We start from the raw sequence: 21,165 nt of genomic DNA, 5'->3' as shown, positions 1-21,165 counted from the left end.
TTGCTTCTCGTCCCTAAAAGCCCGAGCCAAAAAGGATGAGCCCGCTTCAAAATAAATTGCCGTAAAGTGCCAAATCCTTGAAGCCAAAGTATTCTCCGGTCTGAGTTGGAAATGTGCAAACGAGAGAGCGATGAATATTTAACAACTGATAATAAAACGTCTAGACAGTGCTGCGTCTGAACGCCACGTTTCATTCTCCCTCATGATTCAGAGACATCTATCTATTTTCAGACAATGATGACGTTGGAAAGCTAAGAGGAGCAAATTGAAGGAATGAAAAGAGGCCAAAGAAGGAAATAAAGAGTCATCCAGGGTGCGTTTACCATGGTGATGCCTAAACTCCAGATGTCAGATGTGACGTTGTAGCCTTTCTGGTTGGTCTCAGGGTTGATCCTCTCGGGCTGCAGGACAGAAGGTCACATGATGTCAGGAACAAGCAGCACACTTCACTGTTATATTAGACTTCTTGTACACAAACAGACCACTGTGTTCCCTCTGTGTGTGTTGACCTGGCTCTGAAACCAACTCAGCCAATCAGCCGCTGAGCAGACAGTGAGTGACAGAGCTCCTCAATGAAAAAGGGATTTTCAGGTTATTGTTCTTGAAAGCTTACCGCCATGTACGGTTTGCAGCCGGCGTCCATGGTTTTCGCCACAGAGTCCACCAGGTAGCCGCTGATGCCAAAGTCGCACATCTTCACCTGGCCTTGAGTGTTGATCAGCACATTGGAGGGTTTCACATCTGCAAACGGAGAAACAGACAGACAGCAGCTTTAGTTTTCTCTTCATGGTTTTCAGAAATCTGTCAGCGCCGCATTCACAACCATGAAGATGCTCTGCGGTCTCTGGTCAAAACCCTGCGAGACGTTATTTTTGGGTGATTTGACCAAGCTTTGATGAGTCATGAATCACACGGTGGTGACAGAGGTTTGACACAGGAAGGCAAATTAACCCTTAAAATCACCACAGACATGTGTTTACAATTAGGAGAACGACGTATACGGAAAGCTTCGTGTTGATTCCTGATTTCAAGACTTGATCAACTTAAAAACTGTCTGAAATCCACAGACTGTAAAAGAAGCATGAAAATGCTCTCTTTGACTTCTCACTCTGGTACTCTGAGGAGTTTTAAAGCCAGTCGATGGGAGTTGCTTTGCTGGAAATATGAACTTTTGGTTGATCAATCGAGAGACGAGTAGGATGCTGCGAAAAACTGAAATCTTATCAAGTGTTTTTGTCTTATTTTACGCAAAAAAATCATATCATTACTATCATCCGAGAAAAATGTTTTGTTTAATGTGATTTAAAGTAAAAAAAAAAAAAATGCCAGTGGAGGAAGAAAAATATGCTGGAAAAGAATAATGTCTTAATACAAGTAACTTTTTTCTGTTCCATTGGCAGATTTTTCAAACTTGTTACAAGCAATTCAGACCTCATTATTGTTATTATATAACTTGAAACAAGACATTTTTCTGGACTGGTCGGGTGAATATGGCTCATATTAAGTCATAAAAGACATTTTCTACTGAAAACAAGACAAAAACACTTGATAAGATTTCACTTTTATGCAGTGTGGCATTAGATAGGACACCTGAAGACTTTATGAAGTGCATGAAGCAGCACAGGGTCAAAGGTCAGGAGCAAGGGGTAACATCTGGTTAGTAAAAATGAAGCCTATGCGGAAGTGCTAAAATTTGGTGTCTGTTGAGCATCCACTTGAGGCTGGCTGCAGAAAGACCGGATGTCATGTTCACATTCAGCCATATAAATCGACTTTTACAGCATTAAAAAAGCATATTTACATGGTTCAATAAACAGCTTGAGTCTAAAACCCTGATTCCTCTATTAGGTTTACAGGGTATGTGCTGAAATCCTGGGGTTAAATTCAATACCTTTTTAAGACTTTTTTAAAAACCTTTCAAAAAGTCTTAAGACCTTATCGTGACTTTAAGCTGTTGTAAGCAACCAATTGTTGACAGTTATAGTTTGCATTTTAACATAAACTGGGTAAACTGAGAAGGAATAAAGCTTGAAAGAATAAATGAAACTAAAGGCAGGTTAACTGAAAGTAACAGTGGTTATTCAAGGCCACCTTGCAGAAAAAAAACAAGAATTTTATTTCATCATTGTCAAAATTTAGAACATGTGCTTAGGATTGTGTGATTTGCTTTCTATCAGCGCTACATAGTGACGGCTACTAAATTACTGTACAAACTGAGTTTGTTGTCACATTAGCCTATGGATATGTTGGGTTACTAGCACTACACATAGCCTACGCCTCACAAAATTACAACTTTGCTTGTTGTCACGTCTCAAACAACAGCGCTACATAACTGTATTGGTAAATACCTTATCTCATCGCGTTGTATCCAGTAAAAAGGTGATTTTAACAATGAAAATTTGTTCCAAAACAACTGAGATCAGGGGAAGCTGTAAATCATAAGAATTCAAGATCTCAGGTCATCAAAAGTCTGAGAAATTTTCTCGGGAGGCTTGAGAAACTCTTATGACCTAGAGAGAAATATTTTGAGACGCTAAAGCCTTTTCTAGATCCTCACACTGGTCTGTGACGAGTGTGACGAGCAGAATGATCGTCCAATCACCAGGTGTGGTTATTTTTGAAGGTTCAGACCCTGAAAACATTTTCCAACCAGATGGACTGTTTCTGTGGCGATATATGGAACTGTCTGTCTGGCATGTCGGGTTAGTTTGTAACTGTCCCAAGGAGGAAAGGCTTGAATACCAATAAAATCTAATACCTCATAACATTGGGATTAAGACTTTTTAATACTTTTTAAGGGCCTTAATTTTCCCACAACTGATTTATCAACTTTTAATACTTTTTAAGACCCCGCGGACACCCTGGTTTAGAAGTTATTTGTATCGTCTGATTGTCTGATCAGAGACACAGCTCAGGTCATGTGACCGCCGGGGGCTCTGCAGCTGTTCGAAAGGAAACTCGCAGCCAGCGTCATATCAAATGTGGCTGCATCCACAGATTGGATTCATTTCACAGTTTCAGGAGGCTACATCAATGTTTTATACAGTCTATGGTCAGGAGTTGAACCAGTGACCACTGCAACAAGGACTACAATCCCTACACATGTGGCATGAGCTTCAACCACACTGCAAAAAAACGGAAATCTTATCAAGTGTTTTTGTCTTGTTTTATGTAGAAAATGTCTTTTTTTGGCTTAATATGAGCCACGTTTACCTGACCAGTCCAGAAAAATGTCTTGTTTCAAATTATTTAAAGGCAAACTGAGGTCTGAATTGCCTGCAAAAAGATTAAAAAGGGAACAAGAGAAAAGGGTCTTTTTTAAGACATTATTCTATTTTTTAGACAATTTTCGAACAATTTCCTTTTGTTCCATTGGGAAAAAAAATTACTTGCTGCAAGCAATTCAGACCTCATTTTAGTCTTTAAATAACTTGAAACAAGATGTTTTTCTGGACTGGTCAGGTGAATGTTGCTCAAATCAAGAATAATAAGACTATATTGACTTAGAGTAAGACAAAAACACTTCAGACCTTAGTTTTTGCAGTGAATGATGCATACAGCGCCTACTAAAGGGAAACAAACTTCTCTTTAAAGGGAAACTGATAAAGGAAGAATGGATTCGTGGTTGACAGTGTGCAGGAGTACTTCTTGAAATAGTAAAGTCTAAAAAACTATGCCAGACAAGGTGGAAATATCTAAAATCCTTGTAAGGGCTTCTGTTGGGAGCAATGAACAAACAGTTGCACAAAGAGCCCTTCTGCAACATGCAGAAAAAAACCCGTCTGATTGTATCTTGAGAGCTATAAAAAGCAGGATAAAAGATAAACAGACAGAAATGATGAAACACAGAAAGAGAAAGAGAAGCTGAGAGCTGCTGATGCATCCCAGCGGTGGATATCGACACTGTCTCTGAGAGCTATAATGGGCCTCCTCTCAGGCTCTTACCTCGGTGTATGACTTTCAGATTGCTGTGCAGATGCTCCAAAGCTTTTACTATCTGTAATAACAAAGCCCATTAATAAGCATCACAGAGGGTCTGACTTTCACAGGAAGGATGTCATTAGGAATCAAATTTTAATTGTTGTGTTCAGAGTTTGAAGTGAACCCACAGAGACGGCGATCTTTCCCAGGATGTCCTCAGGGATGGTCATGCCCTTCTCGATCACCTGCTTGTAGAACTTGTCCAAGGAGGTGTCCATCAGCTCCATGCAGATCCAGACGTCCCCCTGGGGGAGAAAAGGGTCAAAATTGGACAGGGATCAAGAGAAATAACAACAAAGAGAGCAGCAGGACGCACTCCAGACGGCAGGAAGTGACAGGTTTTTACAGAGCTTGAGTCATGTGAGGAAATCCTGAACATCCGCACGGTGCTGCAGGAAGAGCTCTGTGTTGGTTATTACTGCACACTGGGACTTTAACATTTAATGGATGCAGATTTGGTCTCGACTACAAGGCATCTATTGTCAGGTAACAGCGATAGACAGCAGCAGAAATGCTGCAGGAGATAAAAGAGGAATAAAAACAAGAGTGGCTTTAGAAATCCAGATTTTCTCCTTTTTTTTCTGTTGCACAAACCTCAACTGAGTTCCATGACAATATGAACAAATCTGTAGTTTTTCACTCTTAGAGACATATCTTTGTTCTTGTAGGGTTTTTTTTAAGAGTGTTGACTTATGCATGCTACTATTACACTGCAAAAAACTGAAATCTTACTAAGTCCTCTATCTGTCTCTCTCTAAACCCAACACAGTCTCCTCAGATGTCTGTCTAATGTGTCTGGTTTTGTCCAAGGTTTCTGCCCTGTACTCATGGTGAATTAAGATGAGATATGTCTCCTATCCTGTCTTGATGATGGGTTTCTGTGAATAAAATTTTATTAACATTTACAGGTCTAGACCTGTGAATGTTTTAGTAAAGTGTCTTGAGATAAAGTTTGTTATAATTTGGAACTATACAAATTAAGACTGATTGATTGGTTGATTGATTGATAAGTGTTTTTGTCTTATTTCAGAGAAAAATGTAATTTAAGACTTAATATGAGCCACATTTACTTGACCAGTCCAGAAAGGTGTCCTATTGCAAGTTATTTAGAGACAAAAATGAGGTCTAAATTGTTTGGAAAAAGTGAAAAAAATCTGCCATTGGCGTAAGAAAACTGTGCTTGTCAAGACTAGAATAATGTTTTTATTACAAGTACATTTTTTCCCCATAGTGGAATTGTTTTTTACTCATTTTTGTCTTAAATAACTAGAAATAAGACACTTTTTTGGACTGGTCAGGTAAATGTGGCTCAGTTTTAGTCCAAAAAGGCATTTTTACTGAAAATAAAACACTTAGTAAGATTACATTTTTTGCAGTGTTATCAAATATTAGCCCAATAAACAAGCTTTGCACTGCAAAAAACTGGAATCTTATCCAGGGTTTTGTCTTATTTATGGTCGAAAATGCCTTTTCAGACATAATTTGAGCCACACTGCCAGACCAATCCAGAAAAATGTCTTATTTCAAGTACTGTAAGAAAAAAATGAGGTCTAAATTGCTTGAAAAAAGTAAAAATAAAAATTTAATTGGGTAAGAGAAATGTGCTTGTAAGACTAGAATATTGTTTTTTTTAAGTACATTTTTCTTACCCCACTGGCAGATGTTTTTTTACTCATTTTTGTCTTTAAACATCTAGAAATAGAAGACACTTCCTGGACTGGTCAATAAATGTAGCTAATTTTACATCTAAAAAGACATTTTTACTGAAATAAGACAAAAACACTTGGTAAGATTACATTTTTTGCAGTGTTATCAAATATTAGCCCAAAAAACAAGCTTTGCACTGCAAAAAACTGAATCTTATCAAGTGGTTTTGTCTCATTTTCAGTAGAAAATGTCTTTTTAGACATAATATGAGCCACATCCCCCTGACCTGTCAAGAAAAATGCCTTGTTTCAAGTTGTTTAAAGACAAAAATGAGGTCTGAATTGCTTGTAACAAAAAAAAATTCTGCCAATGAAACAAGAGAAAAGTTACTTATTCTAGTTTTAAGCAAATTTCGAGCAAATTTTTCTTGTTCTAGTTGCAGATCTTTTTTTTTACCTGTTCCAAGCAATTCAGAGCTCATTTTTCGTCTTTAAATAACTTGAAACAAGTCATTTTTCTGGACTGACCAGTTCAGTACGCAGTGTGGCTCATCACTCTGGATAATACTGGCTAATTTTGGCTTTATTTCTCAGAGTTGGGGGTGTAAATTTATATATGTCACTTTTAGATGGATTTAAAGATAGATTAGTGCGTTGTTACCTCTCTGAAAAGCGCTCCGTAGAAGGTGACCGTGTAGAAACAGTCCACCGTCCTCATGGAGATGTCGAGGTCCATCAGCAGCCTCTTCTGCTCCTGAGTGTTCACGGTGGCTCGAATGCGCTGCGAGGAAACAAAACGGTTTAAAACATGACCCTCAAATGTGTGATTACCTGACTCTGGTTGGTTTGACTCACCTTCACAGCCATGATCAGGCCGCTGGGCATGTGCCTCATCTTGTGCACCACGCCGTACGCTCCTCTGCCCAGCTCACAGATCTGCTCCAGGTCATCGGCCTTCACCTCAAAATTCTGCTCCAGACACAAACGATCAGATGAAACACTAAGATGCAGGATTGTTCACTCTTATCTTTATGAGAAATGTAAAGCTGCTCCAGGATTGAGTAACATGGACTCTTTCATTGATGCTGAACATTTTGCATTTTTACAATATTCAAAGAAAAAATCATTTCCTTTGACATTTAGCCAACAGGAGCAGAAAAGAAGCAGCACATCTGCCAATGGAAAATTCCACTTATATGATGAGTTTAAAATAAATATTTTTACAGCCTGATGGGCAATAAAGAGCGTTCCAGTCTGCCCACAATCAGACGGGTTCGATCCAGCTGTAACGTAATGTTCAGCCGGCCGCTGTGAGTACAAAGACAAACCTGTGAGCCGAGGGAGCAAAAGAGAAGTCTAACTGAACCAAAAACAAACCGAGAGGAGGGAAAGAGTCAACAGAAGAAGAGTTACGTAAGAGGCAGAGGTAAGAGGAAAAAACAATCTTAGAGCAGGATCAGGAAAGAGATTAAAGTAAATACATCTCCATCATGAAATTACCTTCTCTCCGATGGTTACGCAGGCTTTCGAATCCAAATCTCTGGGGGGTCTGAAAGACACAAACACACATATAATTTTCTTCAGACGAGGATTTGTTCAATTTGTCTTTGAGAGAAACAACATTAAAAGTCAAGGGAGTCTGCAAGACGTCAATGAGGTTAGAAGACATTAAATATCTAAATGTCTGCGTCTCAGTTCCTGTCCGGCCTGAGAAAAGTTAAGAGGGATTTTTTTATCTAATACATCATGACTGTTAAAGGTATCGTGACACAAATCAAAGACTAAAAAGGAACCAGCTATATTTTACAGTTATTTTAGGTGTATGAGGAAACCAGTTCAATCTTTTATTGCGTATAAACTCTGGATTTGACAAGAAGTGAGTGTGAACTCACCCTGCAGCAGGAGGAGGCTGCTCAAACACCTCCTTGGAGAGCTTGAGCACCGGCTTCTTCCTACCTGAAACAAAGAAAACAGAAAACATCAGGAAGTGAAGTCAGAGGATGAATCCAGACAAATTTGTTTACATTTTCTTGGCACTTAACATTTTTAATGCTCTAACCCACTTTTTTAATTTATGGAAGCACATTTCAACCAGTTGAAAAAATAAAAATGAAAACTTGACTTTGTCTGGGTTTTTTTTTTTTGCCTTTTTTCCCCAGAGAAGTCAAAATTATCAGATCCATGTGCTCCACAAAGTGCAATTTTTTGATATTTACAATTGTTGCTATTTTTAGTTTGTGTTTTTAACATCAGACCATGTGAAAAAGTTAAACAATAATGATAATGTCTGCAGACTACATCAGGAGCTATATTTTCCCATAAAATGTACATCACGTGGGTCACAGAGAAACATTTCACCCTCTGCTGGAGAAAAGTGTTAACTTTTTCCCATCTAGTATATAAACAAAGATGGAAATGAATAATTTCAATTAGGAAAAAAATGACTTTTTGACAAAGAATCTCGATTTTGATATCGCCAGACAAAAAAATCCCCATATATTGTTTTTTTCACCCACCTCTAATATCTGGTTATGACCTCTGCTCCAAACAAACTTTGCAGGACTACGATGCTAGCTGGAGCAAATGGATTTCATAATTTCAACTTTTTATCTTATAACTATGACTTAATATGAGCAAAAAAATCTCAACAAAGCCAAGTTTTCTTTTTTTTAGTTAGCCTCTATTCCTCCTGTTATAAATCACATAAATGTGTCAGGAGTGGTTTTTTGCACTGATTTCAAAAAGTCATTTTAGTTTAAAAAAATTATATACTTGCTATAACCTGAACTTTTTTCCTAATTTTTAATTCTAACAATAGATTTTCAGTTTTTTCAGACATGAAAAGACAGAAACAGAAGAGCTTGAGGTTTGTTTCACCACAGGTTTCTTCTACATTGTAGTTAAGAGCAGGATTGTTTTTATCCCTTGTATTATGTCTTCCTCATAAAATATGTGATCCAAAGTGCTGCTCTTATCATTTTAATTTTCTACAAATTAGAATACAGTAGAGGATTAGGGCCACTGGGGAAAAAAAAAATCCAAAGTTGTTTTTGTTTATATTTTTTGGAGAATAAAGTCAGAATTCTGAGGAAAAAAAGGAGAGAATTCTGATTGTAAACTCAGAATTCAGACTTCAGTCTATGAAGTCTGACTTTTTTCTAAAAAAAAAAAAAAAAAAACCTGGAAAAAAATTTTGACGTTAGTGTTTTTGTTTTTTTTCTAGTGGCCCTAATCCTTTTCCGTAATTAGAAAGATTCATAGGAGATTAAGAAAATGTTTATTGTGGCCCCTTTACATCATTTATCCTATATTTTACAACACCAATAACATGAAGATTCAAACCTCAAGTAAATGTGATATTTGTGAGATTGAAATTGTTAAATAAATCATTTTTATTCAAAAGTAACAGACAAAATAACCAGATGTTAAAGTTATTGCAGATTTTCTTTAAACTTAAATAAACATAATTCTCCTTAAATAAACCATCAGCTGCTTCATTGGTAAACCTCTGTAAGTGTTGGGTGTTAGTGAGTAACAGTAGAAGACGTCAGGCTGATGAGACACTGGGGAGGACGCTCTCCCTGACAGCCGAGCATACCACCAGATGAAAGCATACTTCACTTCTTAACATAACTTCTTAACATAGCTCTGCATGAGGGATCCGCTAATCAGACTTCATCCTGCTCAACCTTTCACTGCAGTCTGTAAACCTGAGCGTCTCTGCTCTTTATCCCTTTACAGCCGCGCTGAGGACGAGAGAGTGAGTCTGTGCTCCTCCAAAGGCAGATCTGTCTGTGCAGAGTATCTGACTCTGATGATTTCTCTCCAGCTCACAAACCATCAGGCTCTTAAAAAACTCCCACTGATGCAACATGACTCAAACTTCCTGCAGCCATCGCTCCAAACAGAAAGCAACACAGACTCCTCCTGAGCCACATCCCAAAGAGCAACAAAGTCAGCAACACATCCACTCTGCAGCTCAGCTTCCTGTTGATGGAGCAGCTACATCTGCAGCCAGAGCTCCATCTCAGCATCCGATACTTAAGGCTAGGTGCAGGAAGCACGACCAGATCCTAAAAGGTTTCAGGAGGCGTTCAAAACCAGAGGAGGGAGAAGAGTCAGTCTAGGTGTGCTCGCTTCATGTGAGCTGTTCACTCTGCGTCACAGCTTTATTAGGGTGTGTATTGCTCAATCTGGCTTGTTGCAGCTGAAGCAGAAACTTACTCAGTTTTTTTTATTTATCTATTTGCAGCTGGAAAAATGGATGGATTCACTTTTTTATTATGAAAATGTTGCAAAAACTTTTGAGATAAATCAAAACCTGTGAGGCACAGAGTTTTTAAGGTAACGTTTAAAGCCAGAACACCGTGCACTGCCCCTCCTGATGTCACAGCTGCTGTTCAAAGTCAAACTGAGGGTGTGTCTCTTCTAAAGACTCGGAGCAGAGCCAGAAGAATAACTGGAATTTCTCACATTGCTTTGTCTCGTGAGAAAACACAAACACAAAGACCAAAAACTGTCCTGAAGGTATATCGCTCACACTCCAAACACACACACACACACACACACACACACACACACACACACTGCATCCAGTGTGTCCCTGTTTGCTGAAACAGTGCAGGGTGTGACTCTGCCGTGCTATGCAGCCCTCCACCGGCGGCCTCCTGCTCTCCACTTTCCAAAGCAGCTTTGTTGCACTAAAATGTCACTTTGAGCCCCTCCTACACGCATTTACACAGACAACAATAGAAACTGGAAACCAGTACTCTGCGAACAGGTCTGTAACCACAGCGAAACCACTCAGAGACACAACACCTGCCTCCAGTCTGCACACAAACGTGTTACTTTTCATTTTGTAAAAAGAGCAAGTGTGGGGACATTTTTATCCTCTAAAGCTGATGTTGAAGGAGGATTACAGTGCAGAATTTTAATGAGTATAGAAATGTGCAAACAGGTTTTAAATATCAGGTGCACAACTGCAAAAATCTGACCTAATCTCCTTTTAGCAATCTGGATAATTTCCAAATTAGTTGCTGGGAAAAATTCTGCGCTGTGCAGAGAAAAGTCAGTGCATCTGAGAGTCGACTGGACTCCAACACAAGTACAGAGAGATAAACAAACAGAATCAAAATGAAAGAAACGCAGTATTTGTAGGCACCAGACCTCCAAAACACAGCTCGTAGCCTGCAGCTAACTCTGCTCCAGAAACTTGACACTGAGTGAAAAATCAACAGAGAGGACTTGGGAATCAGGCACTTTTATTTTGAATCTTGAAGACAGTGTTTCTGCTCCCACGAGCCTCCGGGCAGTGTGCGTCCTCTCCCTCTTCAGTTTCTCCTCTTTCGCTTCTCTTTCCTCTCAGCTGGACGAGCCGCTGTCCCTGGGAACTCTTTCTATCTCCTGGATCAGTGTCACGTACGCTCTGCAGCCCAAGCCTAAACAATAAGTGAAGGGTGCAACTTCTTTATCCGTACACCACATACATACAGAGATTTTTAAAAGTCTCCACCTGACATGACTTTACACACACGCGTGTGGATGAAACCCCAGCTGATCTGCGTGCACAAATTATGAATTCAAGAGCAAGAATCTGACCCCTCTCTGACACTTTCCTGGCTCGGCTCTGATGAATCCGGATCCAAACCAACATCCTACGCCTCCTCTCGGCCTGTGGTCTAATTTTCCATCATATTTCACAAGCAGATAACTTATGAGGCGACCTCCTCACCAGCAAACAGGGGAGTAAACACGCGACCCTGAGCAGAACTAACTACAGGTTCCACATGACAACCGAGGATCAATCTGCATTAACTTGACATGAGACTAAGTCAGATGATTAAGCTGAACAATTTCACAACAAAAGCTTCACTATGAGACTACAATGAGGTGACAGCATCTCTTTTCTTTCTTTCTTTCAGTTTTTCTGCATGGGTAAGAACACTGAGTGGAGAAACTGCCTCACAGCTGCCTCTGCTCTGAGATCATGAGACAAGAAGCAGCTCGCTTCTACGCATGTCGACATGCATCATCCATTTCACTCCCTGTTCGTATGAAGAGCGTTTACTGCAGGCACCGATCTGTGCGTAACATGCTGTGTGTCATGAGAAGCAGGTGCTGGCACGCCGCACGTCCCGGTTATCATCCAGGCCACACATGCAAATCAAAGACGACATGAAGCCTAGTGAAGCTCCCACGGTGACATGTCTGAACTCAGTGAGCGCCGTGCAGAGCTCCAAAAACCTGCTGCAGCTGAAAGGATTGAACACGAGAGTAAGAGAGAGGAGGTGGTGGGGGGTCGGAGGGTTGGAGAATTATGTAATCTACGGCTGGCAGGAAGAAGCATGTGTGCTGCTTTCTGTCACGAGCAATGATGGGAAAAATGTACTGATTCTCCAATACTTATAATCCAGTTTGATCAAAGAATCAATAACTAAAATTTGTCAGCGGAAACTTTGATGAAAGGTCAAAACACAATATTTAAAATACTGTTTTGGGGAAATGTTATAAAATATTTAATCAATTCCTCAAGAAAAATATTTTTAAGATTCAAAACAATTTAAAGAAAGATGTTAGTTTTGGCTCTAAGAAGTAGGACAATGCAGAGCTGCATGAAAAGAGATTTTTTTGAGTGTGCTCTCAATCTCACCTGTCAGTGCTTGTGAACTTTGCAGCAGAATGCAAAAATTTCAGCATATGAAATCCTGATACTAAAACATGTTCAGAGTGAAACTATTTAAAGAGAATGTGAGGATTTTCTAGCGATCTTGAAAAGTTATCTTCTAGATATATGCCTGGTCATAACTCACACTTTACAGTTAGATTATCAGCACCAATAAAGGTTATTTCAAAATGTTTCTTCTCAGCTTCCTGATCAGGTCAGACATGACCAGATTGATTTATAAAGACAAAGTTTAGTAGTAAAAAGAGAGATCTGTGTTTTTCTCTGCTGAAAAAATTCTGTGATTAATTTTGTGGTGATGGTGGACACAGGAGCCTAACTGTCCAACAGAAAAAGGACAGAAGAACAGAAGAAAGCTGAACGGGAGAGTTAGAAAGGCTAAAACACAGACTAGAGGCAAAAGCACAAAACAAAGGCTTGAACGCAAACTAGCGCCTAAAACAAGAACCAGAGGCTAAAACACTAAACTAGAGGCTAAAACACGAACCAGAGGCTAAAACACAAACTAAAGGCTAAAACACAAACCAGAGGCTAAAACACAAACTCGAGGCTAAAACACAAACTAAAGGCTAAAACATGAACTAGAGGCTAAAACACAAACTAGAGGCTAAAACATGAACTAGAGGCTAAAACACAAACTAGAGGCTAAAACACAAACTAGAGGCTAAAACACAAACCAGAGGCTAAAACACAAACCAGAGGCTAAAACACAAACCAGAGGCTAAAACACTAACTAAAGGCTGAAACACAGGCTAATGGCTAAAACACGGGCTAAACTGTTTGTGATAATGTTCATTTCAACCCACAGTCAGCAGTTCTTCTGCAGTGATCTGTTCAAACTTGAGTCCATCAATAAAATGAAGAGTGAGGTTATGTTAGCTCTGCTTGGTAGATGACTGGCAGGACATAACCAGGATTTACTAACGTTACACATTACAGACATGTCTTGAAGCACTGGTCTATTAGTAGCCCTTAATATAGCCTGCGACAAAACTACAGTAGAAACTTCAAAGTTTGCTTGTTGTCACTTTTCAAACTGTAGCTATACCCAACTGTTGATAAATACCTTATCCCTTTGCAATGCATCTTGTACAAAGTTGCCATGAGCAAAGAAAAGTCGTTGAAGAAGAAGATGCGATCTCCATTGTTTTTTCAAGAAAAACACACCTTGTTAAGAGTCATGTCACCACGACAGTGTGCACATGATCCAGGCCAAACAAACAGATAGTACCTAAGTCCTTTTGAACTGGGAAGTGAAAACAGATCAGCGACCATTTCCGACAAAGGCAGAAAGGCTGTTCTGAATTTGTCTGCACAGTTCTGTATGTGTATAAAGGAGTGAGCTCTCTGGTTTGACCTCATATAAAAGGACCATCACGGTCACATCCAGTATTCAAATATTGCACAGGAAAGAAGAATTTATGGGCCACAAGGTCAAAGTTCAAGACAGAGTTGTGTCAAAGTAAGACACGTCCACAACAGCTCATTTGGGCCATTAAGTCATCTTGTTTCATATTCTGTAATTTTGCATGACTGATGAAGAAAAGGTGGAGATGTTTCCCCTTTATTCAAATGGAAGGAAACAAACTGAGAGCCTCTGAATTGTAGTAAAGCAGAGGAATATGGAAACCGAAAACAAACACTTCAGTTCCTCATGCTCTGCTTAAGAACAGCAAATGTACTTAATTGTTTCCCCCAAGCAGACTCGGTTAGCATGGAGACGATATAAAAATATCCCATTTCAGACGTGCTCCAGATTATGTTGCATAACTCAGATGCACAATTCCTTCCTTTCTTCTTGCTGAGCTCAGCATCGAGCCTGCATACTGTGGTACGCAGCGTGGGCTAATTAAAAGCAGCAGTACATATCATTCCCGGTGATTTGCAGCACATGAACTCAAGTATGCAGAGAAATGCCAGAGAGAGGCCACAGGAGAGTGGTGTCTGTGCTCCCGGCTTCTGCCACACCCGCTATGAGCATGCAATCAGCGTCATAATGCAGGCCGGTCACTTTATGAGCAGAGAGGGGGGAAAATAATGCTGACAGGAGGGTTTGCAGGGCAGAAACAGGGACAGAGTGCATGCAGAAGCCTCTCAGTGTGTGTGTGAGGGCAGGTGACTGAGCCCCAGATCACAAGGGACATGCAGCGCCCACTGCTAACCCTCACATGCACCCTGCAGGAATTCAAACAATCCCAAGAGTTCCTCAATGGAATTCCACAGAGCCAGAGGAAAACGGATCAATCAGAGACGGGGGGAGGTAGCTACCAGGAGCCAGTGACACAAGGAGGACAGGAAAACAGAAACACAGGAGGAGGGGGAGGGTGGGTGGGGTGCTGGTAGCAGAAGAGCTTTGAAAATAACCCCAGCTGAAGCCTCTCGGATGTTTTCCCCCCCTCGACCGCTCTGGCAGTTAGTGAGATACTCCACACGTCCAAACATGGCAGCTCCTGTAGGCTCCAGCTGTCAGGAGCTGCAGCAGGAATCAAGTTGTCACCGGATCACTCTTCACTTCCTGTGTCGTCGGATCATCATGAACCAAACTCGCGGCGTGTCGGGGTATCAGCTTCAGGTCGTCTCAGAGCAAGAACGCTGCCCCCACTGACCAGACCGGGTCCAGAACAAACACCTGAGACAGGACCCAGACCCTTCACGCCTAAACAAACTGATAGTGAAGAACAATCCTGCAGGTTAGGCCAGAATCAGCCTGTGTGGGCTGTCGATTATTATGTGAGATCAAGGAACATGGTGCAAAATGATTTAAGTCTTAGTTTGAGACAAATTTTTCAAAAATGAGACAGAATGTGGCACAAAATAGTGAACTCAAAGGAACCTGAAACTAATTTTCTCCTTTCTTTGGGATTTCCAGGGTGCAGACTTTGTCAGCTCAAAACATGGACCAAGATCTGACAGACTGTCAAAAACCTCAAAGTCTAAATGCACAAGATTCCTCAAAATTTGTATTTGCTCAAGAAGTATACTCATGTTAAGCAAGCAAAATTTCCATCCTCTACTTTTTTGTACAATTTTAAAGGATGCTAAAAAGATTAAAACTTTCTTACGTAATGAGTTGTGTATGAGGATGGTTAGCGGAGTAGCGGCTGTGACAGAGGGCGGAGCAGGGACACACAGCATGCAGGAAGATGCACGACCTCAGCAGCAAACAAACAAAATCCAGGAAATGCCTGCTTGTTTGTGCAAAGCTGTAAATGTATATTTAATTATGTCATCGTCTTTCCAGAAGAAAATACATCGACACTTTAATTCCACCCTCGAAGTACATATAAGCATATTCGTCAACAGCATCTTGTGACTCTGAAAAGACAGATTTAGCTGCTGTGTCTGCTTAATAAAGACCTTAATAATCACAAACGGATCAGCCAGTTGCAGAAACATTAACACACTTGGGCTGTGTATTTAAAAAATCAATGATGGCACTATTCGAAACCTTTACTCATCTACACCTTTTAGTAATTTGGAAACTGGGCTGAGTTCGAGAAACAGTGGAATCCCCCTTTAATATCACAACCAATCAAAGCAAGAAGAATTTAGGGTTAGAGTCATCAAATGAGTCCTTCTGTTTCAGTTTCATAATCAAACATCTTCTTTGGGTTTTTTCACAGACTACAAAGGATGACATAACGCCAACAGACAGGCTGCATAACGCACAGGTTAACCAATCAGAGAGAGCTGAGAGTCCTTTACACTCATGATGGTCAACAAATAACCTTCAGCTGTGAAGTCTTATATAAGTGAGACCCGGCCTTTAACAGACTTCAACCTACAGAACTCAATCATTCCTCCTGCAGCTCTGAGCGTCTGCGTGACCTGTGAGACGGCTGAAGAAGCACAAACAGAGCCGTGTGCCTCAGGGATCCGTCACTGGTGTCAGTTTGAGGAAAACAAACCCTAAAGTTTGCAGCAGCCATGAAAATGAAAGTTACTTTGGATTCATTTTGCAAATCTTCAGCAGCCCATCAAAATGAAAAAAAAAAAAAAAAAACACCACTATGTTTTAATTGGACTGTTTTCTTCCTGCACACACACACCTGACAACAACACTTCTCCAAGACTCTCTCTGCTGAGGTGATAATTAGAGCAGGTGATGTGTTATTAAAAGTAATAAAAAGTAAAAGCTTTAAAAACTGCTCACAGTTGGGTAATGTCACCACTAACAGCAGCTCCAGACTGCTCGCATTCGCAGTTTTAAAAATTCAGCTCAGAAAAATTAGCTGACAGTGCAGCCACTTCCCAAAATCACCCTCCATTTGAGGAGAGGATTTTTATTCATTTTGATGACTGAGGGAGGATATTAAAATGATGCAACCAAAGCGTAGCACTAATATCTCCCCCCTGGAGTTTGAGGAACTTTTATTTTAATTTGACTAAAACCTAGAAAGTTGCTCGCCAGAGTGAAATGAATCATCAGGAAAAACCCATCATGCAATATTAATTAGACATACCAAATGGATGTGTCAGCATATCAGCAATTAATGCATATTTGCATGAACTTTCTTGCATTTAAAGGCTTTACCACATCTCATCACTCCTTACTTTCCAACTCTTATCCCGTATCATCGCTGAATACCGGAAACCTGCTGCTATCACAGCCACGAGGTGACTCTCAGCTGAGCTGGCTCCATGAGTCACCTCATTTTCTAGCTTTACTGGAAGAAATTAAGTCACCCCATGATCGCACTGCACACCCCAGTTGAGAATGCATGGTTTATTCTTGCTGTTAGAAGTTGCTGTAGTCTGAATCCATCCACCAAACCCCCATTCACAGGGAGGAGTATGTTAGTGGATCATCCCGACAATACTCTGAACAATTCTGCTGTTATTGGAGCAAAAAGAAAAACCACTACAGGCCTGGAACCGGACCAACAATTGGTCAGTTGAAACAGCAAATTTAGTATCTGTGCAGCTGAAAACCCAGCCTGCATTTGCATGACAAACGGGACATTTGTGCAGGGGGTGCGAGGGCTGAGTGAGGCTGAAGGGGGGGGTGGGGGACACGGGCTCGGAGGGCTGCTGTAACACTGCAACCAGCCAGACCAGCACACTACAGCACTCAGCACGGCATACAATAGTGAAAACTGTACAAGCAGCAGTGTGCACGATGAGAAGACCGCACGTACGTCTGCGCCGATTGTTATGAAGACGGGAGAGTAACTCAGCTCAGTCTGGAGTGATTTTAACAAAACTCAAGGACATGGTGCTCTGTCATTTCTTTCTATTATTGGATTGTAAGTTATACAACAGTGTTGTACACACAATTTCTCAGGGCATTCAGGAAATGACTGAAAAAGTTTTTTTTTATTTATAGAGGGGAAAAACCTTGAAGCCAGAGATTTGTGTGAATCAAATTGTCAGGATTATAATCCTGTTTGTCTTGATGTTTTACCACTTTTTATCACTGACAAATCAAAATACTTGTAGTTTTAGACAACTCAAAACAAGGTTTTTCTAAAGCTGCATGGACCTTGACGTAGTTTAAGTCGGTCTGGAAGAGAAAAGTTGTTTCGCTTGTTGATCATACTACAGATATGATTATATCTATCACTCTTTTCTTCAATAAACTGATATTTTTAACTCTTCTGCACAAGCTTTTTTAACAATTTAAGTTGAGATACTTTGGCATTAACTGTTGCATATTGCAGATTTAATCCTCTCCCATGTCCCAAGGGTCTTATTCGAGCTGTGAATTGGCCGCCACAAGCACATGAGCAAAATAAAAAGCTTCACTTCAGTTTTTCACCACCTGGTTCCAACCATTGTTAGTGTGCAATGTGTCCTGAGCAGAGAGTGAACTGTTAGTTATAAAGACTATAAAAGCAAAATATTCAAATACACTGAAATGCAGGGGGCACTGGATTTGTGCAGCAGTGTGCAGGTCCTAACCCTTAGCCCTGTGCTGCGTGTTGTTGTCTCAGTTTCTGCTATTGAACCATCTGTATAAAGGCATAAAAGCTCTAAAATGCACTACAAAATAATCATAAAATGCTTAACTACATTTATTTATTTATTTATTTATTTATTTATCAAATGCAGTGTTACACTGACCCCTGTGCTGTTTTCTCATCTGTAAGGCCGAGATGCTGCTTTCTTATGAATCAAAGAAACATGACAGCCATGCATTAAAGACAAGATGAATCCATTAAAGGGTGAAATGATACAGATAATCCTGCATTAAAGTGAGCCTGTCTGCAACAAAGTTAGAAAGTCACTCCCTGAGGCAGCACGAGAGCAGATAAGCACCATACTTCCTCGGTTTAATCCAGGATAACACAACAAGAGCGATGTTTCACTTAATGTGTTTGTGTTTAAATTTACCCCCGAGGACCCATGGTGCAACGCTCATGTTGAACATTTTCTTACTAATCTATAATGCATCTTCAATTTTCTTAAATCTAATATCTCCCAGTCGAACACAACATCATCAGATGGGCTTGTTTCCTTGCATGTGAAAGTCCCAAAAGCAACGAAATAAAACAACAAGGTGATGAAAAAGACTCTCATCACTGAGGAGCTTTTTGCATTATGTATGACTGGCTGAGGATTGTTTTTCTTTACAATCCTCTTCTTCTAAAGACGGAAAACTGTGAAAATATCTGTCACGCCTTCCTAAAGGCCAAAGTAATGCCATATTTTGTTTAGCCAACAGTCCAAAACAAGAAAAGAGTAAACTAGGAATCACAGAAACAGTAAAAAAAAAATCAATCTTCTAGCTTTGCAGCTTTAACATCTAACACAAGTTTTCCTCTGCCTTCAGGTGACAAACAGTGGAGTTTTGTTATCAGCACCATTTTGTTCTCATTTGTTAAATGTCAAAAAGTCAACACAAAACCTTCAATGAATGACTTATCTAGGAATCAATTAATCGACTGAGCCGTGGATCTGCGTGTGGGCTATTTCCTGCACAGTACTACATCAATGAATGACACCAGAAACCTACTTCTGCTCTCAGGAAAGTCCCAAATCGACTCATTCATCCACAAACTAAAAAAAAAAAAGATGTCTGTGCATTATTCATCAGAAGATGAAGTGGCTGCAACAAGACGGTTCCTGTGTGTAGGAGGGCGGACGATTGACTGAAGCAGAGAAAACAGTGTGAGGCTCTGACCATCAGGGGCTCTCTCCTCTACCTGCTCCCGTCCTGCACGGCCTGTTACGGGCTGCGTGTGTGGCTGTGTGTGTTCTGCATGTTGTGCAATACACCAGCCTCTCTTTGGACTTCTTGGAAAACAGGGCACTGGGAGGAAAGAGGCCTGAGCAGCCTTCACTGCAGCTGTTTTCTTTTTTCTCTGCATGATGCCTTCCATGATGAACTTGCAGAGCTGTCAGGCTGCAGGGACATGGCTGCACGGCTCCTGTTGTTGCTGCCAGTTGGCAAAGTTGGGGTCAAAGTGTGGCGTACACGCTTTCATATGCATGCTGAGGGGAAAAGCTGCACATCATCAGACACACACACATACACACACCCAAAGGTTTCACACTTCTCCAGTTGCTTGGACAGAATGGACTCATTGCTGAGAGACTTGTTTTGTAACAGCCTGAACAAGCCCCTGTTCCTGAACACACCACCACTTATGTGCTCACAACTAATTCTATTATTAGATTTCCTTTTTCTCCCTCATAAGCAGAAATCTGCACCCAATAAACATTTCAACTGGACTCTGACAGCTGCAGGTTGTCACGTCACTCCTGCACATAACCACGCATGTTTGTGGCACCGCACGCGACACGGCTTTCATTATTTACCTCGAGCACCGTGCACGAGCCATGCATTAACTCGTGCAGAGTTTATAATAAAGAGTTGCAGTGTCCTTGTCTATCTCGTGACTGTTAAATGCGCCTGTGCTCAACATCCCTGCCAGTGCGCCGCTAATAGCGTCAATATGAGTGAGTACATACAGCATCGTCTTACCAGGAACTGTGCAAAGGGGAAGATCTTAAACAGGAAATGCAACTGACCCTTCTAAACCATGTAACTTTAAAATGCACCGGCCGTGCTCGAGCTGCAGCGGTGCATGTTGCAACGCGTGCAGCACTGATTGCATGTCGCTAGTTTTGCACGGATCGGTGTAATATTCTTACCTCCCTTTGGCTGAGACATTTCCCCTTTGCTTTGATGAGGGGGAGGGGAAGCACAAAAGACTTTGCCTTCTCTCTCACTCCCTCCCTCCATCGCCCTCGCAGCACTGGAGCTTCAGCGGCTTGCTTTTGCAACAAAGATGCAAAATACAAGCCTCGATCTTCATGCACTTGGAGCCTTTTTGCGTCCGGAGCGTGTGTGTCCGTGCACGGAGCGCTGGTGTGAATGCACGGCCCTCGCAGGCGTCGGGAAATCAGGTAATTTTGCAATTACACTGCAAAGAATTCTCCGCAGCACTTACATGATGGGCCAAGGCTGGCAGCTGAAAGCTCCTAACTTGGATCAGTGTGAGCCCCTGCGAGCGAACGTTCTTCCTGCTTGGCGCGCGGGGGCTGCTGGGAAGTGTAGTCGTTGTTAGTAGAGCAGTGATGAAACCAATTTTATTTGCATGTCAGAGTTGGTTTCTGTTTTGTGTTGCTCATGTTTGCACAGAGCGTCTTTAGCTGCGGAGATTCCCTTTGGTTTTCACTAAAAATAAACTTAAAAAAATAAATAAATCTACATTTACTCAACAATATGGCTGCTGTTACTTTAAAGAAATATTCCATAAAAAAACATAAATAACTCATCAAACATGCTGCATTTGAAGAGATTATGACAGCTATACACATTAAAAGTTATGAAAACATTATTAAAACTCGTGAATTTAATAAAAAGCTTTATTATAAGGTGACACAGATAAACATGACAGTGAATCTAAC

At 40.7% G+C, this 21,165-nt stretch overlaps 1 protein-coding gene across 1 annotated transcript in view; it reads right to left on the bottom strand.

Moving 5' to 3' along the window:
* The window catches only part of map2k6 (mitogen-activated protein kinase kinase 6), a 30,256-nt gene extending 9,465 nt beyond the window's left edge, over window positions 1-20,791 (bottom strand). Inside the window, exons 1-9 of the mRNA XM_074663002.1 lie at window positions 20,407-20,791; window positions 7,520-7,583; window positions 7,128-7,176; window positions 6,483-6,596; window positions 6,289-6,408; window positions 4,110-4,226; window positions 3,946-3,997; window positions 614-741; window positions 324-401 (exon numbers count right to left, since the gene is read on the bottom strand). Coding sequence (XP_074519103.1) covers window positions 324-401; window positions 614-741; window positions 3,946-3,997; window positions 4,110-4,226; window positions 6,289-6,408; window positions 6,483-6,596; window positions 7,128-7,176; window positions 7,520-7,583; window positions 20,407-20,497 — 813 coding nt within the window. The 5' untranslated portion in view covers window positions 20,498-20,791. The remainder of the gene's footprint in view (window positions 1-323; window positions 402-613; window positions 742-3,945; window positions 3,998-4,109; window positions 4,227-6,288; window positions 6,409-6,482; window positions 6,597-7,127; window positions 7,177-7,519; window positions 7,584-20,406) is intronic.
* Between the last annotated feature and the right edge of the window lie 374 nt (window positions 20,792-21,165).

Source organism: Halichoeres trimaculatus, unplaced genomic scaffold (assembly GCF_033239565.1).
Source record: "Halichoeres trimaculatus isolate MK-OKI-2021-1 unplaced genomic scaffold, fHalTri1.1 fHalTri1_scaffold_23, whole genome shotgun sequence".
NCBI lineage: Eukaryota > Metazoa > Chordata > Actinopteri > Labriformes > Labridae > Halichoeres > Halichoeres trimaculatus.
This window is presented reverse-complemented; position numbering and strand designations above follow the sequence as displayed.